Source organism: Muscardinus avellanarius, assembly GCF_963383645.1.
Source record: "Muscardinus avellanarius genome assembly, chromosome: 14".
Lineage (NCBI taxonomy): Eukaryota > Metazoa > Chordata > Mammalia > Rodentia > Gliridae > Muscardinus > Muscardinus avellanarius.
In genome coordinates, this window is record NC_137800.1 from 61294144 (window position 1) to 61321974 (window position 27831).

The window sequence follows — 27831 nt, forward strand, 5'->3', positions numbered from 1 at the left end:
AGTTACCTGACACATAGCAACACAGTATATGTTTTTTCACTAAAAAATAAAATCACAGGGAACTCCACCGGGTTACCTAGAACTGTGAGAATGTGTAGCCTCCCCCTAACTTACCTTCATGTAAATGAGATTCTAGCACCTTACCAGGAAGTGCAAACCCACGGGCTTGCTCGCCCGCCCGGTGCTGCCCTCACCCAGGTGTGGGACCCTGGAAACTGGTTTTTCCATGAAAACGCTCTGTAGACACTGGATGCCCTTTTGGACATTCGAATTTGATTTTGGCCTCGGTAGGAAATCCCCAGGCACACCACCCAATCCTGATTCGTACCTGAGGGTCTGGGCTCGGCCCAGGACGGGCCTCCCGCCACCTAAAGTTCGTTTACCTGTGTCCCCGCGCCCCCTATGGGCCAAGTGAAGCGAGCCCGCTGCAGGCCGTGGGCGAGCTCTGGCTCTGTGGATTCCAGAAGCATCTCTCAACTTCTACGGAAATTCCCCAGAAAACACCACTTCCCTCATGAGGATTCTTCCCCACCTGCAGAAAGTGATTTCAACTTTCCTAATTATGAGAGAAATACATGTTCCCGATTTTTAGACGTCTTGGAAAGTACGGAAAAGTGTGAAGAAAATTAAAATCCCATATGCTCTGTTACTGTCAGACGTTATAAAACTTTCCCCAATTTTTTTTCCTATGAAGCCACATATATACATAGCCATGTGGTGTTTATTTGCTATATGAAATAATGACTCTATCGCCGGCTCCACAACCAGACGTTACCTAGCTCTGTACCTTCTCTGCCTTTGCCCAGTCCTTCTGTCTTTTCATCAAGGGTAGACACCGACGGTTATCATTTCCTTGCCTTTTCTTCTTAGTTTTTTTTTTTTTTTTGTACTACGATGGAACCTAGGGGTGCTCTACTTCTTAGCAATGCCCTCAGACACTTTTATTTTGAAACAGTGTCTTGCTATGTTGCTGAGGGTGTTGCTATTTTGCTGAGGCTGGCCTTGAACCTGCAATCTTCTTGTTCTCATCCTCCCAAGTGCTGGGATTATAGGTGTGTGCCACCAAGCCCAGCTCTACCTTGCTTCTTTTTAGAGTGACATACTGCACACACATACACTCCCACACACCCCACACCACACACAATTGGGATTATCCTGCCCATACACTTAGGTTTCCTCCTCTTTCTTTTATCCCAACAAGCCTTTTTCCCAGACAATCAAATATTTTCAGAACACATCGCTGACCTATAATCCAGAATATGAATGTATTATATAGTCTACTTAGTGAATCTTTTACTTTTTTTTTTTTTTTTTTTTGGTACTGGGAATTGAACCCAAGGGCATTCTACCTCTGAGCTAGACTCTGGCCCTACTTTATTTCTTATTTTTGAAACAAGGCCTCCCAATTGCTTAGGGATTTACTAAGTTGCTGAGGATGGCCCAAACCCCCGACCCTCCTGTCTCAGCCTCCCAAGTACTGGGATTACAAGCATGTGCCAATATGCCCAGATGTTTCATAATTTCTGAGAGTAAAAGTTTACCAGCTGAGATCTTTCTCTCAAAAGGGCCACACAGGCAGATCAGAGGGTTATCTTGACCTGAGCAGGAGACCTATGTCTGGGTCCCCGAGTGGTACCATGTCCTTGGACCTCTCAACCTATGTGACTGACGTGAGGAGTGCTTCCTCATCTATTGGCTCTGAGCACAGCGCCCTAAATGCAGTAAGACCTTAGCAATTATCTCCCAAAGGAAGGTGTCTAAAGTCCCTTTTCTGCTCTAAAGTGCTATGATTTTTCTCAATTTTATAGGAACAGAATTTCACGTTACCAGAATTTGGACTGAGAAAGTCCTTTTACATTTGCCAAGAGTGTCCAGGCTGAGTGCCGTGGCGATCGCCTGTTATCCCAGTGTTGTGGGAGGTTGACACAGGAGGATCTCAGGTTTGAGGCCAGCCTCAGCAATTTAGCAACACCGTCAGCAATTTAACAAGCCCCTGTTTCAAAAAATAAAAGGAGCCGGGTGTGGTGGCGCACACTGGTAATCCCAGCATTTGGGAGGTTGAAATCAGATGATCGCGGTTCCCGGCCAGCCTCAGCTACTTAGGCCCTCCGCAACTTAGTAAGACTCTGTTTCAAAATAAAGAATAAAAATAGGGCAGGGTGTATAGCTTGGAGGTCGAATGCCCCTGGGTTCCATCTCCAGATCCGCAATAAATAAATAGGTAAATAAATAAACAAAAATAAAAGGTCTGGGGGTATATCTCTTAGGAAGGGTGCCCCTGCGCTCCCTCCCCAGTACAAAGAAGAGGTTTCATCCCGGTGTGGGGGATGAGAACTAGCTTTAGTCCTCAGGTGATGGAGGCTACAGGCTTGATAGGGCTTTGTTGGCTTGGATCCCCCTAACTTGACAGGCTGGAGGGACAGGGAACACAAGCAGGAGCCGTGCGAAGTGGCTGTTCCCCTGGACAGCTCCTTTCATTGCCTTCCTGCGGCAGGTGTAGGGAGAGCAGGCCTCTGGATGACTTGGGACTGGTGCCGTCAGGTCCTTTCAGAAGAAAAACCTTTGAAAAACAGAAAACAAGCTAGGAGTGCTGCCAAATCCCCACAGCGCTCTTTTAATGACCCACTGTACTTGACAGGGGCCGGGCCTGAGCCAAACTGTAGGCTGAAGCCATGGCCCTAAGATTCGTGTGCATATGAGCAAATATGGGTTTTGTTTGTGAACGCCAACTTTTGGGATTTTAAAAATTCTGGGAGAGGGCACTGGGGATTAAACCCAGGATCATCCTGCCTCCAAACTATATCTCTAGCCTGTTTTATTTATTTTATTTTATTTATTTATTTTGTGGTACTGGGGATGGAATCCAGGGGCATTCAGCCTTTGAGCTATACCCCCAGCCCTATTTTTTATTCTACTTTTGAAAAAGGGTCTCACTGAGTTGCAAAGGGCCTCACTAAGTAGCCGAGGCTATTCCTGAACAGCGATCCTTCTGTCTCAGCCTCCCAAATGCTGGGATTACAAGCGTGCACCACCATGCCTGGCTATTTTTGAATTTTGAAACAAGATCTTGCTAAGTTCCTGAGGGTTTCATTAAGTTATTTAACTTGAAATGTCTTATAGCAGACAAGTAATTATATTAACCTATTGATTCAAGCAATGACCTGTATTGTATACTGATCACAGATTTTGTGGGGTTTTCTCACTTTTAATTTTTACTTTTATTTAATTTTTGGTACTTGGGATTGAACCTAGAGCATTCTATCTCTGAGCTACACCCCCAGCCCTCCCTTTTTGGGCTGGATTGAACTTACAAATTTTCTAACTCCGAGCCATACCCCCAGCACTTTTTAGTTTTTTTTTTTTTTTTTTAAACAGGGTCTTGCTAAGTTGCTGACAGCTGAGGCTGGCCTCAAATGTATAACCTCTTGCCTCAGTCTCCCAAGTACTGGCATTACAGATGTGCACCACTGTATTCAAATATTTTTTTTCCAGTACTGGGGATGGAACCCAGAGGCATTCTACCTCCAAGCTACACCCCTAGCCCTATTTTTTTTTCTTTATTTTGATACAGGTTCTCACTAAGTTGTTTAGGGCCTCACTGGTAAATATCATGTTGGTAAATATCAGGACAAGGAGTGCACAGCTTGGCAGCAGGAACAGATTTATTTGGAGATGGCTCTGGGAGAAGGCACCTAAGGGGAGAGAGTCCAGGAGAGTCAGGGGCCCCTGTCTTACAGACTCAGGGCTTTTAATGGGCATTAGGAGGGAATGATAGCTACACAGTTGTGGCTTTTCCCCACTGCTAGTCTTGACGGGTCGGTCTGTGGAGGCAGCGGGGTGGTGAGGGCCACCTTCCCTCCACTGCTAGACTTCTTTGTTCTCTGCCTCCTCTGGTCAGCCTCCCAAGCACTGGGATTACAAGAACGAGCCACCATGCCCGGTAGCAAGTTTTATTTTTTTAATTTTTAAATGTTTGCAGTGCTAGGAATGGAACTCAGGGGTGCTCTACCACTGGGCAACATCAACAGCCCCCCCCCCCCTTTTTGGCGGTACTGGGGATGGAACCCAGGGGCCTTCTACACTCCCAGACCTATTTTATATTTTATTTGGAAACAGGGTCTCTTAAGCCAGCTGAGGCTGGCTTCAAATCTGCGCGATCCTCCTGTCTCAGCCTCCCAAGTGCAGGGATTACAGGCGTGCGCCACCACGTCCGGCATCAACAGCCCTTTTAAAATGTTTAAAAAATTTTTGTGTGGTACTGGGGATTGAACCCAGGGACGTTCTACCTCTGAGCTACATACCCAGCCCTATTTTATTTTCCCTTTTATTTTATTTTTTGCCGGTCTGGTATGGAACCCAGGGGCATTCGACCTCCAAGCTATAACCCCTGCCTTATTTTTTATTCTTTATTTTGAAACCAGGTCTCACTGAGTTGCAAAGGGCCTCAATAAATAGCTGAGGCTGTCCACGAACCGCAATCCTCCTGTCTCGGCCTCCAAAATTCTGGGATTACAAGCGTATGCCACCATGCCTGGCTATTTTTCATTTTGAAACAGGGTTTCACTAGGTTAATAAGCATCTCACTATTTGCTGACGTTGTCCTTGAACCTGTGATCCTTCTGTCATAGCCTCCCAAGTACTGGGATTACAAGCATATGCTGCCACACTCACCTTTTTTAAAAAAATTTGAAGCTGGGCATGGTGGCACACGCTTGTAAGCCCAGCATTTGAGAGGCTGAGACAGAAGGATTGTGGTTTGCAGGCAGCCTCAGTTACTTAGTGAGGACTTCCACAACTCAGTGAGACCTGGTTTCAAAATAAAGAATAAAAAATAAAAAATAGGGCAGGGACTGTAGCTTGGTGGTCAAATGCCCCTGGGTTCTATCCTCAGACCAGGAAAAAAAAAAAAAAAAGAAACAGTGACTTGCATATACCTGAGGCTGGCCTCAAACTTGTAATCCTCCTGCCTCAGCCTTCCGAGTCTATGAGATTACAGGTGCCTGCCACAGCATCCAGTTCTCCCTTTTTATTTTGAAAAATTTAAAACTACTGGGAAGTTTCAAAAATAGTTCAATAAACACACATATGCCTTTCTTCCACCTAGATCTGCCAGTTGTTAATATTTTGTCATTTTTTTTCCTGACCCCCCCGCCCCCCATACTAGGGATTGAATGCAGGGGCATTCTACCTCTGAGCTGCACCCTCAGCTACACACACACACACACACACACACACACACACACACACACACAGGTTTTTTTCTGGAATTGGGGATTGAACTGAGGGACATTCTACCTCTGAGAGTCTCACTAAGTAGCTAAGGTTCGCTACGAACCTGAGATCCTCCTGTCTCAGCCTCTCAGGTACTAACTAGGATTACAAGTGTGCACCACCATGCCCGGCTCCTAATTTATATTTTATTTTGAAACAGAGTCTCACCAGGTTGGGAAGGGCCTCACTAAGTTGCTGAGGCTGGCTTCAAACCTGTGGAACTTCTGTTTCAGCCTCTCAAGTACAGAGATTACAAGTGGGGGCCACCACCCAGCCCCCCCCCCCACCTTTTGATAGTTGCAGATATATTTTTCTGTTTGTATATTCTAGAAACAAAGCCACTTTTGCATAACCAAAATACACATCTTCCTCAGAAGTTTTACACTGTTACTACATTCAAATTTCCCCTGATTGCCCTAGTAATGTTCCTCAAGAAATTGTGTGTGTGTGTGTGTGTGTGTGTGTGTGTGTGTGTGTGTGTGTTACTGGGGACTGAACCCAGGGGTGGTGTTCTACCTCTGAGCTATACCCCCAGCTCTATTTTATTTTTTAGTTTTACTTATTATTATTATTATTATCATTATTAATTATATTTTTTGGTGGTACTGGGGTTCCTGGAAGCCCTTCTACCTCTGGGCTACACTCCCAGACCTATTTTGTATACTTTTTTATTTGGAAACAGGGTCTCTTAAGCCAGCACGGCTGGCTTCGAACCTGTGCGATCCTCCTGTCTCTGCCTCCCAAACGCGGGGATTACAAGCATGTGCCACCACGCCCGGCTATTTTTTAGTTTTAAATAGGGCGACCTTGCTAAATTGCTGAGGCTGTCCTGGAACCTGTGATCCTTCTCAGCTTTCCAAGTACTGGGATTACAATCCTGTGCCACCATATCCAGTTGTTGTTTTTTAAATCCAAGGTCCAAAAGCGAGCATGGTGGTGCATGCTTGTAATCCCAGCAATTGGGAGGCTGAGATAGGAGGATCAAGGTTCTTGGACAGCCGGAGCTATAATTTAGCAAGGCCTTTGCAACTGAGACCCTGTTTCAAAATAAAGAATAAATAGGGCTTGCTAAATAGGGCTGGGAGGCTGGGACAGAAGGATCGCACAGGTTCAAAACCAGCCTCAGCTACTTAGTGAGGCTCTCAGCAACATAGTGAGACATAGTGAGACTGTTTCCAAATAAAATATAAAATAGGTCTGGGAGTGTAGCCCAGAGGTAGAAGGCCCCTGAGTTCCATCCCCAGTACCACAAAAAGAAAAATAAAAAAAGAATAAAAAACTAAAAAAAGAAAAAAAGAAAAGAAAAAAAAATCCAAGGTCCAATTTAGAAGCACATATTGCTTTCACTGTCTTTTCCTATCTTTCTTTTGTCTTCTTTAACTTAGACAACCCATCAGCCATTTTTAAATCTTTCATGAAAGTGGTATTTTTATTACTTATTTATTTTGTGGTACTGGAGATGAAACCCTGGGACAGTCTACCTCCGAGCTACTCCCCCAGCCCTATTTTTTATTCTTTATTTTGAAACAGGGTCTGAGTTGCAGAGGACCTCACTAAGTAGCTGAGGCTGTCCTAGAACTGCGATTCTCCTCTCTCAGCCTCCCAAATGCTGGGATCACAAGCATGCGCCACCACTCCCTGCTTGAAACTCCTATTTATTTTTGTGGTACTGGAGATGGAACCCAGAGGCATTCTATCACGGAGCTACGTCCCCTTGATATGAAATGCACCCTTTGAAACCACAGAATGTCCTCAACCATCTACTCATCATTTTGTCTTAAATCAACTACTCCTTCCATTGGTTCCTCGGTATTCTTTAAAGAAGAGCTTTCCCTCCTCCAACTCTTTCCACCTGTCTGATCTTGTGTGCCTCATTTACTCCCCGGGGGCTTTTATCATTCTTAAGATGAGTCGACCTAATTCTTGAGTTATAGTCGGTCTCAGATGAAATCCCCCAAAGCCCTGCACAGCCTCGCCCCAGAATGAACCCGGGCGTGACGTGCGGGAGAACCCCTCCCGGAGCGAGCCCGCGCCCCTCGGCGGCTCCGGTAGCTAGGGACGCCCCAGCGCTCTCGCGAGACGCAGCCCCGGCGCCGCCCCGCCCCCTGCGCCGGGCCCTGCGCACGCGCGCACGCGCGCACGCGCAGCCGGGCAGTTGGTGCGCGCCCCGCCGGCCCGGCGCTCGGCGACCCCACGGCGCAGCCGCACTGGGGGCGACGGGGCGCGCAGGCGCACTGGGGGCGGCGGGGCGCGCAGGCGCCGCGGGGCAGTGCGGCCGCGCAGGCGCGGACGGCGTTGGTGGGAAGGAGACCTTCAGCGTCGCCCCGGCGGAGCGGAGAAGGGCCCTGCGGGTGGAGGTGAGGCGGCCCGCCAGGCGGGAGCGGGCCCAGCCCGCGGGGGTCGCGGGGGCGGGCCGGGGGCGGTGGGGCGGCCGTCGGGCGGGCCGCGCGCGGGGCCGAGGGCGCCGGCGCCTGCGGGACCTGCCGGCCGCCGCCGAGGGAGCCGCCGCCGCCGCCGCCGCCCGCGCGCCGCCAGGTGTCAAGCTGCGGGCCGCGCGCCGCGCCCTCCCCCGCCGGGCCCGCCCCGGGGCGCTGGGCGTGCAGCGTAGAAAGCAAAACCCGGGGACAAAAGGAGCGTCTCTGCGATGACAAGTTAGTGGGAAGCGGTGTCGAGTGGACCCCACCCCCGGGCTGCATCGCTCCGCCGTGGTGCACGTCTACCAGCCAGAAGTGCGTTTTGTAGCGCCGAGAGAGACGTGCGGCTGTAGCTTTACACCCCGCTCACGTGAAACCGCCGTGTCGTCTCGATTTTTGCTTGATCATACCGGCGATGCATTTCCCAACAGAACCCTGGGCCTGGAAAATAAGATTAAACTTATTCGACTCTTGCAAAGGATCTGGTCCTGGTGTTGAAAAAGTAATAAAACAAAACTCTCAAAGATGGTAATTAGTACCTACTGTGTATGTGAGTGCTTCTGAACATTTTAGTTTATCTTTTTCTCTTGCCAATATGAAAAACTAGACGATAAGACAAAGCTTTTCTATTTGAATACATAATGCCTGCATTTCTATACTTGCCTTCCCAGTTACAGACTTCTGGCATAATTTCAGCAGATACCAGTGTCAGGTGTTATAAAGAATATCATTTTGGAGTTGGGAATTCGTAAAAAGTCAAGAACTGATCATTTGAGTATAAGAGATTGAATTGTAAAATCGTTGCTCTGGAAGTGAACCCTGTAGCTTAGAAAGTAAAGGTTATTATGGTTTGGATTAGTGCATCTGTACCACTCTTTGACCTTTATGGTATCCCTTCCTCTTTTTTGTGGTGCTGAGCCTGGCTCATGCTAGGCCACTCAGTCCACCACTGAGCTAAATTCCCAGCCCACTTTCCCCTTAACTTTATGTATAATATTTGCATTGTAATTTTTTCTTAACTTTCTTTTTGTACTAGGGATTGGATCCAGGGCATACTACCTGAGCTTACCCCCACCACCCCCCAGCACACACCCTTTAAATTTTTTATTTTGAAACAGGGTCTCCCTTAGTTGTTGAAAGTTTTGCTGAGTTGCTGAGGTTGGCCTCCAACCTGTGATCCGACTCTCAGCCTCCCAAGTACTGGGATTCTAGATGAGTGCCACAATACCCAGTCCCCTCTTAACTTTATATCATGGAGTGTGTCATATTTTGCAGGTTTAGGTTAAGCAGCACACTTTAAATGAATTCACAACTAAGAAGTACTTCTTAGGTTTATGTTCAAGTGTGATGGTATAGGCCGAAACTTAGCAGAAGTCCAGGTTGAGTACTAGACTAAATATAGTTTATTTAAATGACTAGCTTGGACATCTAGATGGTCCAGGCATAGTAATGGTAAGGGCTAGTGGTACTCTGGATTTTTTCTGGCCTAGTAAATGGTGGTTCTGTAACTGGTTAGACATGGCTTTTGAGTCTTCAGGAGGGACACAACAGAACCTGCTGCAGGAAAAGAGCTTCCATTATAGAAAGAGGGCAAAGGAATGTTATATTCTGCAGTGTTGATCGCTTTGGAGAGTTTGATAGTGGCCATAGAAGTCTGGATGATTAATGATTAGGCAAGATGTAAAGTCTCAATGTACCTTGGGTTTTTAAAGGTCTTAACTTCAGACTTTACACCAATTTTTTTTTTTTTTTTTTTTTTTTTTTTTGGTGGTACTGGGGTTCCTGGAAGCTCTTCTACCTCCGGGCAACACTCCCAGACCTATGTTATACTTTTTATTTGGAAACAGGGTTTTTTAAGCCAGCGCTGCTGGCTTCGAACCATAGCGATCCTCCTGTCTCCGCCTCCCAAGCACTGGGATTACAACTGTGCGCCACCATGCCCAGCTTTACGCCAATTTTTTTTTTTTTTTTTTTTTTTGGGTGGTACTGCGGTTCCTGGAAGCCCTTCTACCTCCGGTCTACACTCTCAGACCTATTTTATTTTTGGAAACAGGGTCTCTTAAGCCAGAACAGCTGACTTTGAACTTGTGCGATCCTCCTGTCTCTGCCTCCCAAGCACTGGGATTACAAGCGTGCACCACCACGCCCGGTTTACACCAATTTTTGATAAGCAGATTACTGCAGGTAGAATTTATTGCATTTCTTGTTAATGGTAAAATATAACAATTTTAAGAGGAGCTTTGAGAGAAACCGTGTTCTTGATGAATATATGTCAATTGATATGCTAATTCTTATTTTAAGAACTAAATTTCAGAGAGGCAAAATGTTCCTCCTGAGGAGTTTTTCCTTTTTTTTTTTTTTGTGGTGCTGGGGATTGAACGGAGGGCCTTGCACATGTACTTTACCAGATCTACACCTCTAGCCCCAACCCTGAGGATTTTAATTGCATATATTGTGCAGTTCCTTAGAAAATTTACCTTGTTGCCTTACACCGTTCTTTGGTTGTGTAATAGTCCCAGAAAGGTTTTTCTAGAGTAAGTTTTGCATATTTTTTCTAAGAAATCTAGTTTAACAAAGCAACTCCTTCAGCCTGTGAGAACTTTCTTCTCTTTGAAATGTAGTCAGAAAAATGGCCTCTGTGGCTCTCATGAGAAAAGCCTTTTGTTTACCAGTGTTCTGGAGACCTTTCTAAAGGAGCAAGATGCTTTGTCTTAACTTAGATTGCAGTCACTTACGAACAGTGATGCAGAGGGAGAAAAACTGTATCCCTCACGGGGTGGGAGTGGAAGAACTATGGGTTCTAAATGGTTATTCCTTTGTCCACATTTTTCTTTTTAAGATATGTGTAACACACCGACTTACTGTGACCTAGGAAAGGCTGCCAAGGATGTCTTCAACAAGGGATATGGTAAGTATGCTACTGTAATTTCCAGGCTTGGGAATGGGTGAGTGTTGAATGCCTACTGTGTGTAATGTAAGAGTAAGTTAACGTTAATCTACTTCACGGGCCTTAAGGGTAAAATTATTAACAGACTATTAGATTTTATTCTTTAGAGTTAGAGTCCTTTATAGACATTAAAAGCAGTGTGTCGGTGTGTGTGTGTACATACTATTATCCGCAGTATAAAACAGACTATACCTTTAATATTTATGTCTCTTTTGGCTAGCTCTGGAGACTACTTCTCCTTTTTCTAAATAATTTTTTTTTTTTAATAAAAGACACACTTTTTTTTTTTATACCAGGAATTGAACCCAGGGGCATTTTACCTCTGAGCTACACTCCCAGCCCTATGTTATATATTTTTTTTTATTTTGAAACAGGGTCACTCTAGGTTGTTGAGGCTGGCTTCCAACCCATGATTCTCCAGTCAGCCTCCAGGTACTAGGATTACAGCTGTGTGCCACTGCACCCGGCTGAAGACACAACTTTTGACTTCTTCAGAGTAACGTATACTCTCCAAGTCCAAGTAGACATTTATTTTTAGTGGGTTTTTTTTTTTTAATGGTTGTTGTTTTTGTTCTTTGTGGTATTGAGGATTGAACCCAGGGGCATTCTACCTCTGAGATACACCTCCATCTCTATTATATTTTTTATTTTGAAACAGAGTCTTACTAAGTGCAGTGGGCTTTAGTAAGTTGCTGAAGCTGTCCACAAACCTATGATCCTCCTGTCTAAGCCTCCCAAGTTCTGGGGTTACTTGGCTTATTTATAGGTTTTTAAAATTTAGCCGGGCATGGTGGCGCCCGCTTGTAATCCCAGCATTCAGGAGGCTGAGACCAGAGGATCGCGGTTCGCAGACAGCCTCAGCTACTTAGTGAGGCCCTCTGCAACTCAGTTAGACCTGGTTTCAAAATAAAGAATAAAAAAATAGGTAAGGGGGTATAGCTCGGAGGTCGAATGCCCCTGGGTTCCATCCCCAGACCCCCCCCCCACACACACACACAAAAAATAAATTAGTTTTTAATTTTTTGTGCTGTAGACTTAATTTTTTCTTACTAGTAATGTTAACTATGTATTTCAGCCTTGTATATATCAGCATAATGTTTTCTATTAATTTTGGTGTTTGGAATAGTAAATATTCTTTTCATTTGTTCTTTAATATACATTTTAAAAGTATGTCTTTATTTTGAGGGCTTCAAAATTATTATTTCATTATAATTCAGTTTCTTGTGGAACTCTTACCTGATAATGAATACCATGATTTTTCCTTATGGAAGGCATTTTGTACTATTGTCATAATTTCTGAGTTGAAGAAACGGGAGCAGATGTCACATTTTGTGCATTACTTTGTTTTTGCTTGTGTGTCTAGGGTTTGGCATGGTCAAAATAGACCTGAGAACCAAGTCTTGTAGTGGAGTGGTAAGTACCTGACATACTTTGAATAGATGTCACATAAATAACTTTACTTAAGGAACTTATTTAAAAGTCATTGTTAGTGTAGTTAGGTGACACACTGTACTTTGGTACTATGCTGTCTTCCCTACAGCTGTGCCCGACTGTCCTATTTTAGTGAGACTATTAACTCAGCCAGTGAAACCTATAGGTGATTGGGTTGAATTTGGGGGGAGACCTTTTGTGTCTGTCACAATTAAAGTACTCTGTATCTTACTCTTAGAAGACAGAGAATATGTACTGTTGAGCCTGTCATGTCTTGTTGCTTTCATGAATATATGTGGACATGAACTTAACTTCGATTTTATATATATGGATTTGTGTAAGTTTTATTGCCTTTCTACAAAAACTAATTTTAACCTCTGCCCTTTATAATTACTTAAAATATAAAAATAAGAGGTATTTCTACATGTATGCATAATTTTCTACATGTAGTTTAATTTTACAGTTCATACTGATGCTCTTAACTTCCAGTATCTCTTTTTTATTTTATTTTTTTGGTGGTGCTGGGGATTCATTTGAGGGCTCTGCAAGAGGTTAAGCAAGAACTATACTCTCTGAGCTATATCCCCAGCCCCAACTTTCTTTCTTTCTTTTTTTTTTTTTTCCCCCAGTTCTGAAGATCAAAGCCATAGGCATTCTACCTCCAAACTACACCCCCAGCCCTTTTTATATTTTGTTTTGAAACAGAATCTGGCTAAGTTGCTGAGGCTGGCCTTAAATCTATGATCCTCCTGTCTCAGCTACCCATTGCTGGGATTATGGCTTGTACCATCATGACCAGCTTCTTTTTTTTTTTTTTTACCAGAAGAATAATGTATTAAAAATATGTACTGACGTATTTTTAAAGCATCATTAATCAGAGCTTCTGTTCAGTAAATTATAGCACATAAATTAACTTTTCATTCTCCTCTTTCTCTGATTTCTCATTGGCTTCTTTTATTGGTATTTACCTATTTAAACCTATACAAATTTTATTTCTGGAAATAATGATTTAATTAGGACAAAAGCTATGTGGAATTTCTATGATATTTTGTATTCTGTATAACCTTGATATGTCACTATCATTGTTTCCCTAGCATAAATAAATATACATATGCATCTGCCTTACTAACATGGGTATATTGTATATTAAAATAGAAAAACTGTTAGGTTTCACATTCTGTGCAAGTTATGTTTATGTTGTGGAAATCATCAATTAAAATTTCTCTCCCCTTTCACGCTGCTGTGGTGTGGTTTTGTTCATTCAGATGGTAAGAGAAAAAGCCCATCCATGTGCATGTTTTTATGGTTGCTTTTAGTCTCTGGATTGATGTAGAACACATTTCATCCACTGACGCACATTTCTTAGATAGTATCTTGGTGTTTTCATCACACACCGTCCATTTAACAGTAACACATTAGTCCTTACCAGCATTTAATGTAGAGTGGTAGATGTATGCATGTTTTAATGTACTTTTCACTTACATGACCTAATCATGACGTTAGACAAAACCCGAAGAACTGTGCTCCTGGAATTTAACTTAGAACAGTACTAGCTTCTCTTTGAGGTTTGTGCCCTGGCATTTTAGTTTCTTGATAGAGCATCAGACTAGGAAAGGGTGTGATAATAACAAAGGCATGTAGACCACTCCAACCCCTTAATTTTGTGAATAAAGTTTTTCCTAACCCCAAGATTACGATTTACATTGGCTAGTCAGGTGTGGTGGCGCACGCTTGTAATCCCAGAACTTGGGAGGCTGAGACAGGAGGATCATAGTTTGCAGCCAGCCTCCGCTACTTAGTGAGGCCCTCTGCAACTTAGTGAGACCTTGTTTCAAAATAAAGAATAAAAATTAGGGCTGGGGTGTAGCTCAGAGGTTCCATCTACACCTGGGTTCCATCCAAAGTACCTCAAAAAAAAAAAAAAAAAGATTTACATTTGTTGTGCTTTCGAGTTTGTGAAAGGTAAATGTAAAAAATAAAACACTTGGTAGTTGGAGATACTAAAAGCAAGCAATTGTCACATTAAAGAATTACTTGAACTGTTAAATATGGCCAATGTTTTATCATTTTTTACTGAGGCCCTTCCCTAAATGTGCAGCGCGATACTCACTTTGAAAGCTTTCTGTGTGGTGTTGATAAACAGATCATAGTTTGCCACTTGTTTCATCCGCTGTGGACTTGGGTTGGGGGCAGGGTATTTGTTAGAGGGAGGCTTCATATTGCAGATAGTGACACAGAACTCGGGGTTGGCAGCCTTTATACTGTTGGCAGGAGCCCAGAAATGCTCCTTGCAAACAGGACCAATCAGAATGTTTTTACATGACAGTTCATAGATTGTCAGTGACAGGTGTGGACTGTGTGCTTCCCCAGAAGGATGTCTATTTCTAATCGCTTATTGTCATATGACCAAAAGGACACTAAAGGTGGGAGGAGGGTCTATTTAGAGCATTCCTAGTAGCTCTTTGGCAGAAAGCACTTAGACAAGGATGGAGGAGGAGGAGAGAGGGATACAGTATAACATTCTATTGTGAAAAATGGGTAATTTCAAATATTAAAATTATTTATGTTGAAAGTTTTATAGACAAACAGCAGTGTTTTCATAACAATGAGACTATACATAATGCCTTCACTATATACTTCAAAATTGTTAAAATGGTAAATTTTATGTTAAATGTGTTTTTCTACAATAAAACATTTTCATTTTGTGGTACTGGAAATTGAACCCAGGGGTATTCTACCTCTGAGTTATACGCCCAGCTCTATTTTGTTATTTTGAAGCAGTGTCTTGCTGAGTTGCCAGGGCTGGCCTCCTACCTGCAATCCTCCTATTTCAGCTTCCCTAGTACTAGGATTATAGGTGTGTGCTACCATGCCTGACTATAAAAGTGCATTATTTTAAAAAGTAATAGGCTGGGGTTTAGCTTGGTGGTAGAGAGCTTGCCTAGCATGCACAAGACCCTGGGTTTAGTTCTCACCGCAACCACCGCCACCACCACCCCCTCACCACCAAAAAAAGTATTGACCCTATGAAAAGAGGGAAGGAAGCTGGGCGTGGAGGCACATGCCTGTAATCCCAGCACGTGGGAGGCTGAGTCAGGAGGATTGCAGGTTTGAAGCCAACCTCAGGAACTTAGTGAGGCTCTCAGCAACTTAGCAAGACACTATTACCAAATTAAGAAAATAGGGTTGGGGGTATATCTCAGAGGGAGAGAATGGCCCGAGTTCAGTCCCCAGCAAACCCCCCCCCCCCACACACACACACATACAGAGGGCAGGATATTGTTTTTATTTTTGTTTTGATAGGACTAGGGATTGAGCCCAGGGACATGATATCACTGTTCTATAGCCCTGGCTTTATTATTATTATTTTTTAAATAGGTCTCACTAAGCATGGAAGGCCTTGCTAAGTTGCAGAGGCTTGCCTTGAACCTGCAAGCCTCCTCTCTCAGTCTCCCAAGTACTGGGTTCACAGGTATATGCCACTATGCCTGGCCTGTTTGGGGGTTTTAAAGGATCTCTAAACTAATAGTCTGAAAGTTAGCCAGGTGTGGTAAGCGCACACTTGTGATCCCAGCACTTGGGAGGCGGAGACAGGAGGATCGCACAGGTTCGAAGCCAGCCTCAGCTACTTAGTGAGGGTCTCAGCACCTTAGTGAGACCCTGTTTCCAAATAAAATACAAAATAGGTCTGGGAGAGTAGCCCAAAGGTAGACAGCCTCTGGGTTCCATCCCTGGCATCCCCCCCCCCCCACACACACACACAAAGTCTGAAAGGTATTACAGAGAATTGGTAATCATTTTTAGAGTATGAAAAGAAAATGTTTAAGATTCAATATTTTCTGGATGGGCATGGTGGCATGTACTTGTATTTGGGAGGCTGAGACAGGAAGATCACAGGTTTGAGGCCAGCCTCAGCAACTTAGACCCTCAGCAACTTTCAGTGATATCCTGTTTCAAAATATAAAAGGGCTGGGGTGTAGCTTGGAGGTAGAATGCTCCTGAGCTTAATCCCCAATATAAAAAGATTTTAAAAAGTCAGTATTTTTGTCTTTTTAGTGAAGGCATTCACTTTTAGTAAAGATATTTTTCTTTTGAAGGAGGGAATTTAAGATGTGTATTTAGAAGAGACTATATAACAACTGTCAATAAGAAAGGTGGAAGGCTGGGCGTGGTGGCGCACACTTGTAATCCCTGCGCTTGGGAGGCGGAGACAGGAGGATCGCGCTGGTTCGGAGCCAGCCTCGCTGGCTTAAGAGACCCTGTTTCCAAATAAAAAAATATATAAAATAGGTCTGGAAGTGTAGCCTGGAGATAGAAAGGCTTCCAGGAACCCCAGTACCGCCAAAAAAAAAAAAAAAAAAAAAAGTGGAATAATGTTGTGTGTATATATATGTATATAATATTTATTTGGTAGTACTGGGGATGGAACCCAGCCCTATTTTTTATTCTTTATTTTGAAACAAGGTCTCACCGAGTTGCAAAGGGCCTCACTAAGTAGCTGGGCTGGCCGCAAACTGTGATCCTCTGGTCTCAGCCTCCCAAATGCTGGGCTGGTCATACTGTTTAGAGGTAAGGGGAAACAAGGAGAACAGGAAATAAGCTGCTGCAGGGTAGGGCTGGGGCAAAAAATAAATTGTGTTGGCTTCTAAAGCATTGAACACTGCTCTCTGAAATGAATGTTCTTTATTTGATGAAATAATTTCAAAATAATTATTTTTGTTTACCAGGAATTTTCTACTTCTGGTCATGCTTATACTGATACAGGGAAAGCATCAGGCAATCTAGAGACCAAATATAAGGTCTGTAACTATGGGCTTACCTTTACCCAAAAATGGAACACAGACAATACTCTCGGGACAGAAATCTCTTTGGAGAATAAGGTAAGCGTCAGAAGTTATTTGTAGGTTCCATTTCTCTCGCACGTTGAGGAGCAAACCTCCAGGACTATCTGAATCCGGGTTTACAGTTTGTGTCGTAGCTGCTTGCTTTTCCTGGGAGTGTGGCTCTTTTTTTGGTGTGTCCCCTGTTTCTATAAAACAAGGCCTTGTTGGTGAGTCTTCTGCTTCACATCACATCTTTTCTGACCATTTCTGTTTATTCTCTTTCATAGCTGTACCTCTCCTGAGTAGAACAGACAATTCTCAGTAATTTAGCAAGTTAGGTTATCATTGCAAAGTTGGTTCCACAGAAAATGTTTCTAAAATTCTGTAATGTTTTTAAGGAGAAAACCTATCAGCAGATACTTGTCCAGTGCTCACTGTGTGCAGGGCACTGTTTTTTGAAGGTGTATCTCTATGTAGATTGTGACAGGTGCAACTGGGTAAATAACTTAAGTTGGCTTGATAAGTGGCAGATTATTTTATTACAGTTTCAAGGGAATAGCAACATTATTTTGTTTTGCTTGAATTCTTTTGTTTTTATACTGCTATAATAGAATTTGGCTTGTGTGTGTGTGTGTGTGTGTGTGTGTGTGTGTTTTGTGGTACTGGGGATGGAACCCAGGGGCATTCTACCTCTGAACTACAACCCCAGCCCTATTTTTTATTCTTTATTTTGAAACAGGACCTTGCCAGGCGTTGTGGCACATGCTTGTAATCCCAGCATTCGGGAGGCTGAGACAGGAGGATCATGGTTTGTGGACAGCCTCAGCTTCTTAGGCCCTCTGCAACTTAGTGAGACCCTGTTTCAAAATAAAGAATAAAAGACAAGGCAGGAGGTGTTGCTTGGAGGTTGAATGGCCCTGGGTTTCATCCCCAGACCTTTAAAAAAAAAGAGAGAGAGAAAGAGGGTCTCATTGAACTGTGGTCCTCCTGTCTCAGCCTCCCGAATACTGGGATTACAAGCGTGTGCCACCGTGCCTGGCTGGTCTATACTTTTTTTTTTTTTTTTTTTTGCAATACTGGGAATAGAACCCGAGGGTATTCTACCTCAAGCTATACCCCCAGCCCTATTTTTTTTAGTCTTTATTTTGAAACAGGATCTCACTAAGTAGTATCTGAGGCTGTCTGTGAACTGTGATCCTCCTGTCTCAACCTCCCGAATACTGGGATTACAAGCATGTGCCACCACACCCAGCTTGGCCTATATACATTTTAACCCTTTTTTTTTTTTTTGAGATTGGGTGGGGTTTCACTATATTTCCAGGCTGACCTCAAACTCCTGGGCTTAAGGGCTCCTCCTCCCGCAGCCTCCCCAGGTAGCTGGTACTACAAGGTGCCTGCTGCCCACCATATGTGTGTGTGTTACTAGGGAATGAACCTAGGGGTGTTCTACTTCAAGCTACACCCCCATTCTTTATTTATTTATTTTGGTACTGGGGATTGAACCCAGGGACATTCTACCTCCGGGCTGCACTCCTAGACCTATTTTTTATTTTTATTTGGAAACAGGGTTTCACTAAGTTGCTGAGAACCTCACAAGTAGCAGAGGTTGGCTTTGAACCTGCACGATCCTCCTATCTCCGCGTCCCAAGTACGGGGATTACAGGTGTGCGCCTCACTATGCCTGGCGTTTAGAACCTATTTTTTGGTGGGTGAACCATAAGGATGATTGGTGTTGATGGAGAGAAGGGTAGGGGGCAGGGAAGGATGGGGAGTTAATTTATTATCTAGTTTTCTTTAATTTTTTTTCATTAAAGAAGTTAGAGGAAACTTTAGAATTGGTTCTTTGAGTCAGATAAACCATTGAAAAATACTAATTATTAAAAATCTTTGTTTTTCAGTTGGCTGAAGGGTTGAAACTGACTCTTGATACCATATTTGTACCGAACACAGGGTAATTATTCAAACCCTATTTTCTGAATTGTTTTTGAAACCTTACAGCTTGAGAAGGGAGTTATAATGAAACGTTTAGAGGCAGGAAGAAATCAAGAGGTTGCTAGGTTGCTACTGAGAGTATTGAAGACCTCGTGTATGTAAAGATAAAGGAAGACTTCCCCCCTTGCCTGTCTTTGACATTTCCACTTGAAAATTGAACAGATCAACAAAAAATTGTAAATCTGTTACGGAGAGGCACATTGTAGAAAAGCCTTAGGATTTGGAAGAATCTGAGGCCATATATCTGTCTTATATATTTCCAAAGTTTGGTGGACATGGAATTTTTTTTTTTTTTTTTTGGTGGTACTGAGGTTCCTGGAAGCCCTTCTACCTCTGGGCTACACTCCCAGACCTATTTTATATTTTTTTATTTGGAAACAGGGTCTCTTAAGACACCACGGCTGGCTTCGAACCTGCACGATCCTCCTGTCTCCGCCTCCCAAGCGTGGGGATTACAAGCGTGCCCACCACGCCCGGCAGTGGACATGGTATTCTGCTTAGAAGTTAATTTCTTAAAGGGTGTAAAACACCATAATGAATATTATGTTGTCAACATGATTTCTCATCCTTTGTAAATCCACCAGCCTCTTGGCCTCAGATTCCTCATGTAAAAATGAGGATTGTGCCATTTCCTATATGCCTGAGTTGGGTCCTTGCTATCTGAAGGACAAAGCTACTAGGTGAATGCAAAGTGGAATTTATTCTGAAATTGTGACTGTAGGTCACATCTTTATTAACTTTAGGACTAATAGTCTCAAAAAAGACTTGCAGCAGGACAAGACTATTAAGAGCTGATTTTGTGTATTCAGTATTTGTCTTCAAAAATATACTTCACTTCATGTTGAGTATTGCTTTTTGTGGCATTTGCAAACATTTAAAGAGATGTGGTTTCATTTATTTATTTATTTATTTATTTATTTATTTATTTATTGGTACTGGGGGTGGAACCCAGGGGCTTTTCTACCTCCGGGCTATCTTCCCAGACCTATTTTATACTTTATTTGGAAACAGGGTCTCACTAAGTTGCTGAGAGCCTCACCCCACCCCTATTTTTTATTTTTTATTTTAAAACAGGGCTCACTGAGTTGCAAGGGACCTCACTAAGTAGCTGAAGCTGTCCACGAACCGTGATCCTTCTGTCTCAGCCACCCGAATGCTGGTTTTATAAGCGTGTGCCAGCACGCCAGGCTTCTTCTAGCCTTTTTGAAAGGTATAGAATATTATCTTTATCTGTAGTGATCCTGTTGTGTAGTAGAATATCAGATCTTAATTTTCTTATCTAACCGTAATCTTGTACTTTTACCAACCTTTTCTTTATAAGAAGTTTTGTTCATGTCCTTATTAAATTAATCATAAAGTACCCTATTTTGAACTTATAGTGAGGAATCAATAATATACACTTTTTTTTTTTTTTTTGTGGTACTGGGGTTCCTGGAAGCCCTTCTACCTTCGGGCTACATTCCCAGACCTATTTTTACATTTTTATTTGGAAACAGGGTCTCCTAAGCCAGCGTGTACAGCTGGCTTCGAACCTGTGTGATCCTCCTGTCTCTGCCTCCCAAGCACGGGGATTACAAGCGTGCGCCACCACGCCCGGCCCAATATACACATTTCTAATCTTAACAAATTTGTATTTGTAGAACTAAATTATTGAAATATTTGTATCATATGTATACCATCTACCAAAGCAATGTTTGCATTGGGGGAGGGTGAGGGTCTTATCTTTGAAAATTCCTGAACAATAATAGAAGTTCATGCTGTTTTCATTGTGCTGTTGTTTGTTTGTTTCTTACAGAAAGAAGAGTGGGAAATTGAAGGCCTCCTATAAACGGGATTGTTTCAGTGTTGGCAGTAATGTTGATATAGATTTCTCTGGACCAACCATATATGGCTGGGCTGTGTTGGCCTTTGAAGGTTGGCTCGCTGGCTATCAGATGAGTTTTGACACAGCTAAATCCAAACTGTCTCAGAATAATTTCGCCCTAGGTTACAAGGCTGCAGACTTCCAGCTGCATACTCATGTGTGAGTATTTGAATTCATTTCTTTTTTAGTGCCAGTGCAGTCCACCTGAAAGATGGCAGTTGTTAGTATGTCAGTAGGATTGAAAATGACTGTGGTGCCTTGGTGGTTATGCCAGGGTGGTGTTCTCCTGGTCAGCAAGACCTTGTCAGGAGGCTGGTGCACTCGGTGCAATCACTGTGCTGCCAGCTGGTACTGGCCTCTCCCCCTCCACTCCATTCTTGAGGGAGCTCTAGAATCTAGAAGCAGCACTGGAATGGAGACAGGCCAGAGCCTGGATTACGTAACTCCATGGTAAAGGGTCTTCTGAGGAGACTGCTGCCCTCCTTACCATATCTTGGCCTCATCTGAAAGCAGGTCTGTTTGGATCATTAACATCCACCGAAGCCGGGCATGGTGGTGCACGCTTGTAATCCCAGGACTTGGGAGGCTGAGACAGGAGGATTCAGGTTCATGGACAGCCTCAGCTGCTCAGACCCTCTGTAGTTTAGTGAGACCCTGTTTCAAAATAAAGAATAAAAAATAGGGCTGGGGTTGTAGCTTGGAAGTAGAATATCCCTGGGTTCCATCCCCAGTACTGTAAAAAAAAAAAAAAACAAACAAAAAAACCCATCAAATTATTTGATGCCTCCCTAGTAATTGTGTGGAGGTTTTCAGATATCCTTGTTCAGAACTGTTTCTCCTGTTGCATTCAGAAACAAATAGAAGGCCTCCAAGCTGTTCTGGGATTTAGCTTTGTGGGCTGCACATGGTTGGCTGAATGAATCTGAACGTTGTTGTTGTTGTTGTTGTTGTTGTTGTTGTTGTTGTTGTTGTTGTTGTTGTTGTTCTTGTTATGGTGCTAGGGATGGAACCCAGGGACATTCTACCTCCAAGCTATACCCTCAGCCCTAATTTTTATTCTTTATTTTGAAATATGGTCCCACTAAGTTGCAGAGGGCCTCTAAGTAGTTGAGGCTGGCTGCAAACCTGTGATCCTCCTGTCTCAGCCTCCTAAGTATTGGGATTACAAGCATGTGCCACCACACATGGCTTAAGTTGTATTTTATGTCTTCGCTGACTTGACGCTGCTTCTGTGCCAGGAAGCAAAAGTAAAGTGAGGAGCTCTAAGTGCTGCAGGTTGCTCTCTACCGAGTGCTCTGACTCACTTCAGATGGCTAGACAAAGTCACGCAGTGGTCCGGACAAAGGTATCGAAGTGAAACAACAGTGCTGGGTGTGGTGGCGCACGCTTGTAATCCCAGGACTTGGGAGACTGAGACAAGAGGATCGCGGGTTTGCGGCCAGCCTCAGCTACTTAGCGAGGCCCTCCGCAACTTAGTGAGACCCTGTTTCAAAATAAAGAATAAAATATGGGGCTGTGGGTGTAGCGTGGAGGAAGAATGCCCCTGAGTTCAATTCCCAGTACCACCAAGAAAAAAAAAAGAAATGAAACATCATTTATCAGAAAACCATGAAAACTCAAGGACTCTCAAATGTTTTAAAGCAATAATTGAGGTACCTCTTTGGAGCAGTGTCCTTTTGGTACTGTAAGGAGGGTTTTTATTTTTGTTTTACCCCAGAGATATCTGTGTTTAAATAAAATTCAGAGTTGGCTTTATTCTTTATTCTTCTACTTCTGCCTTTTTTTTGTTTGTTTGTTTGTTTTAGGGATATTCTACCTCCAACCTACATCCCCGGTCCTATTTTTTCTTCTTTTTAGAAATGGTCTCACTGACTTGTGAAGGGCCTCACTAAGTAGATGAGGCTGTCTGCAAACTGTGATCTTCCAGTCTCTGCCTCCGAATGCTGGGATTATAAGAGTGAGCCACCATGCCAGGCTAGAATCTTTATTTTATTTTATTTATTTTTTGCTGTACTTGGGGATGGAACCCAGTGGCATTCTACCTCTGAGCTACACATACCCAGCCCTATTTTTTTTTTTTTTCCAGTACTAGGAATGGAACCCAGGGGCATTCTATCTCCAATATATTCCCTAGCCCTACTTTTTATTTTTTATTTTGAAACAGTCTCACTGAGTTGCAAAGGGCCTCACTAGCTGAGGCTGTCCTCAAACCTCGATCTTCCTGTCTGTTTCCCAAGTTCTGGGATTACAAGTGTTTGCCACCACACCCAGCTCCCCCAGCCCTATTTTTTATTCTTTATTTTGAAACAGGGTCTAACTGAGTTGCCTTAGTAAGTAGCTGAGGCTGGCCACAAACCAAAATCCTCCTGTCTCGGCCTCCCAAATGCTGGGATTACAAGCGTGCGCCACCATACCTGGCTTCAGAATCTTTATTGAACTCTACTATGAAGTTTCTAAATTTTATCAATACTCTAAAGGTCATATTTACCTTAGGTGTCTTTCTTTGTGCCTAACTGAATTGGGCCTAAGAAACTTACATCATGTAGAAGGGCCATAAAATGAATCCAGTGTTACTGTGTTTTAATTAGATGGCTATAAACTGCACAGCTGATTTTTAAATTTTTACTTTTGCTAGAAATTTGCAGAAACTTGTAGTTGCAAAATTAAATCCATATTTAGGTAGTTTAGAATTTGTTACTACATCATAACAGTGAGTGCTTCAAACTACTGAGTGTATGACTTTTTCCTGTGCTATGAGAACAGGAATGATGGCACTGAGTTTGGAGGCTCTATTTACCAGAAAGTCAACGAGAAGATCGAAACGTCAATAAACCTCGCATGGACGGCCGGCAGTAATAACACCCGGTTTGGCATCGCTGCTAAATACAAGCTGGATTGCAGAACTTCTCTGTCTGTAAGAATGTGCTGCCAGATTGGAGCTAGTTGTAAATGGCTGTTGTTCATGTGGTTGCAGTTTGCCTGTTTATTAACCTCGATGAGCTAGCTTATTGTGTAGTGAAAAGATTATTAGGCCCAAAGTAGGAAATGTGAGTTCTAGTTTCAGCGCCTCCTCTCTGAGGCACTTGTCTGACTTTCTGAAGTCATTTTTTCTCTTTGGCCCTATCAGCTTCTTATCTGTAAATTCATAGGATTGGCTTAGTTGCTTTTGCTACTCATAATTCTTATTAATAACCACAGTAAACAAGTTCTTGGATTTCAGGGGTCATGCTTGGCTTTATGTGTGTTATCTCAGTTACTCTGTGTGGTGAGCAGAGTATCCTTAACTGGATTCACGTATGAGGAAACCAGGGCCTAAAAAGGTCAAGGTCAAGGATGTGGAGGTGCCAAGATGTGAGCCCAGATCTCTTTCTGTGACCAGAGTAGATGCTGTAAGCACTCTCAGAGGTTCTTAACTGTGTCTCAAAGACTTCAGTATATAGGCGTGTTTGGCTGTACAGTATGTTTAAGAAACTTGCTCAGGACCTTTAAGCATACATTCTCAAAGTCTCCACTGTTCTAGTAGCCCTGTTGACTTCTTAAAAGGTTGTTCTATTTATTCAGTTTTTAGTTTTAGTGATTCTAGATTGGATCTAAACTTTGGAAACCTGATGTATGAAGTATTGTTTGTATTAAACTCTTCTATATTATGTAACTGATTTCTGTTTCTGTTCTATCTCTTAATCTTAGGCTAAAGTAAATAATGCCAGCCTGATTGGACTGGGTTATACTCAGACCCTTCGACCAGGTAGGTAAAGGAATTAGAAACGGAGGGGTTAGGTAACCTATAAAACAGCCTAGGATTACTATAGGTTGATTTAGACCACTTTGTAGCACTTGGTCATTCAGACAGATAATAAAACAGATCAAGTCCTTCTACTTAGGATTTATAGGCTGGGTGTGCTGGCCCATGCATGTAATCCCAGTACTTGGGAGGCTGAGATAGGAGGATTGCGGGTCTGCTGCCAGCCTCAGCTAACTTAGTGAGGTTCTTCACAACTTAGTGAGACTTCATTTCAAACTAAAATAAAATAGGGCTGGAGATAGAGCTCAGGGCTAGAATGCTCTTGGGTTCAATCCCCAGCACCAAAAAAAGAAAGGGCATATATATTTCTGCTGAGCGTGGTAGCACACATCTGTAATCTCAGTACTTGGGAGGCTGAGACAGGAGGATTGCAGGTTTAAGGTCAATCTCAGCAATATAGCAAAGCCCTAAGCAACTTAGTGAGACCCTTTTTCAAAGTAAAAAGATAAAGCAGGGCTGAGGGTGTAGCTCAAGGGTAGAACACCCCTGGGTTCTAATCGCCAGCCCAAACACACAAAAAAGGGCTTCTATATTTTGGGGGACGCAATAACACACACCTATAATCCCAGTATTAGGGAGGTGCAGGATTGCAGGTTTGAGGCTAGTCTCAGCAATTCAGCAAGGCCCTCAGTGACTTAGTCCCTGTTTCAAAATAAAACGATAAAATAGGGATAGGAATGTAGTTCAGAGGTAGACCACTACTGGGTTCGATCCCTAGTACTACAAAAACAGAATTTATGTGTTTTCCTAAGTGTAATTTGGTCACTCTGACCTTGTTTGGTCGATCACTTATTGTTCTAAGCCTTCAATGGCAGATAAAATTTGCCGTGCTCACACTTTCCTTGTTTCAAAAGAGCATGGGTTTTGTGGTGATTTATTTTATTTTTATTTCTTATTTGGAAACAGGGTCTCAGTAAGTTGCTGAGGGCTTCATTAAATTGCTGAGGCTGGCTTCGAACCTGTGATCTTCCTGTCTCAGCCTCCCAAGTGCCGGCATCACAGATGTGCACCACCACGCCCAGCATGTGGTGTGATTTGGTAGCTTATGCTCAGCCGTCCTTCATGCCGTCGACAATGCATTATTTCTAGAAAGCTTAGATCTGAATGCTGACCCGGCCGAGTGATCAAGCTGTCTCTTCTCCCTAGGAGTCAAGCTGACCCTGTCGGCATTAATCGACGGGAAGAACTTCAATGCCGGAGGTCACAAGGTTGGGCTGGGGTTTGAACTGGAAGCTTAATGTGGTTTTGAGTAAAGCATCAGATTTGTTCTTGGAAGTGAAGAGAAATGAACCCACTATGTTTTGGCCTTAAAATTCTTCTGTGAAATTTCAAAAGTGTGAACTTTTTATTCTTCCAAAGAATTGCACTCCTCCCACACTGAAGTCTAGAGTGCGTCCACCGTGGGGGAGGTTCTTGAAGGCATGCTCGGAGTTGTCATGTTTGTGCCACACTTCACTTGAGTTCTGCAGTGTTAATGTACACGTGCTCAGCAACAGCGTAGTGTGCTGTTAAAGGCAGTACCCGGCCCTCCGGTTTGTACATCACGCCCTGCATGCCCCACACACTGCTCATGACCTTTAATATATTAGTCTCTGTGCTGTAGTGGAATCTTTGGTTTTGCATCAGAGTAAAATAAAATAAACCCATCACACTTGAAACATTATTGTTTATCTGACTTTCTAGTGGTGGTTTTGTATTCGGTGTGAATCATTTTGAAGACTCCTGAGTGGGGCATGTGTCTGAGGGATGTCTACAGTACCCGCGCCGTTCCCGCCGTCCTTGCTCGGGCCGAGGGGTAGAACAGTGGGTTTGGTTTTGTTGCTGTGGAGCTTTCTCTTGTGGTGTGATAGGGCAGGGTTGTGGGTTTTTGTATGTGTGGTACTGGGGATTGAACCCAGGGACTTTCTACCTCTGAGTTACACTGTCAGCCCTATTTTATTTTTATTTTGAAACAGGGTCTTGCTGAGTTGCCCAGGTTGACCTCAAATCTATAAATCTCCTGTCTCAACCTCCCGAGAACTGGGATTCCAGGTGTGTGCCACCATGCCTAGCTATGTTTTAAAAAGCTTCTGAGAAGGATAAGAGTGTGATCTGGTAATAAGGTTGGGCAGAGGAAAGAGTTCAGTTGGGGGAAATACAGAAGGGAAGGTGTGTAGATAGGATGAGATCAGAGTGGGAGAAGGGTGTCTCTGGCTCCTCCAGGGCTTTAGGAAATGAGTTTTCATTACTGAATCTAAGAGATGAAAAGATGAGTAGACTAATACCCTCAAGGCTCACTAAACTCATCTTCCTTTTCAACCTCCCCCCCCCCTTGAGATGATGTCTTCTTTGTTGCCCAGGCTGGTCTTGAGCTTGCAATACTCCTGCCTCAGCCTCCCAAGTAGCTGGGACTATAGGCGCATGCCGTCGTGGAGCTACTTACATATTTACTGTCTCCTTCCTCTTTTTTAAATAGAGAAATAATATATGCTGGTTTTAACAAATTCAGATAAAGTGGTAATTCCCATTTTTCCAATCCTGTCCTTCACCACAATGAACAGTTTGGTCTGTATCCTTGCAGAAAAATTTTAGTGTCTATAGATCTCATAAACATCTACTTATGTATGATGTTAAATGCATATCTTGTTTTGCAGGATACTTTCAATTTAACATTATACCAGAGTCTACTTTATTTGTTCATGTTTACCTCCTATTTTTTATTTGGACCCTGCATCCTGCATTGTGTCGTGTTCCATTGGACAGTGTAGGTCTGTGGGTTGGTTTCTGTGTGTGCGATGGCTGCGTCATAGGGCAGCCCAATGCATTGATAGGACAAATTGCTCTTCAAAAATTGTGCAACCAGTTTATACTTCTTGTATTGGTACTTGTCTGTTTCCCTACATCCTAAGTAACACTGAATGTTACCATACTTCCCTATAAAATGTTTACTAGTTTTATAGGTAGAAGAACAATATCTTGTTTTCATTGTGTTTCCCTAATGGCCGCTGAGAAGGAGCTGTGTTCATTTGTTTACCAACTTGCCCATTTGGATTCCTTGGTTAATTTCCAAGTGGGTTGTCTTAAAACAACGAAACACATTTGCTTCAGTGCAGGATACCCCTTACCACCTAGAACTATCTTCACTAGAAATATCCTTTATACAAATTATGGGTAAATTATCTTTGATACCAATTGCATAATAGAGTTTTATTTAATATTATCTTTGTGGGTTGAATTAGTATTACAAGAAGTGAAGTAGAATGGGGAAGCAGGTAAACCTCAGTGTGTCTCGCTAGCACCCAAGTCAG

General features: G+C 43.1%; 1 protein-coding gene across 1 annotated transcript; it reads left to right on the forward strand.

Annotated features, from left to right (window-relative positions):
* Nucleotides 1-10526: 10526 nt before the first annotated feature.
* Nucleotides 10527-25782, forward strand: VDAC3 (voltage dependent anion channel 3; the record flags this gene model as incomplete). Its single annotated transcript, XM_080710743.1, is given in 10 exon segments — nucleotides 10527-10593; nucleotides 11996-12045; nucleotides 13329-13375; nucleotides 13377-13383; nucleotides 16791-16943; nucleotides 18785-18837; nucleotides 20674-20901; nucleotides 23506-23656; nucleotides 24430-24487; nucleotides 25691-25782. Coding segments are annotated over 10 exon segments (906 nt in total).
* Between the last annotated feature and the right edge of the window lie 2049 nt (nucleotides 25783-27831).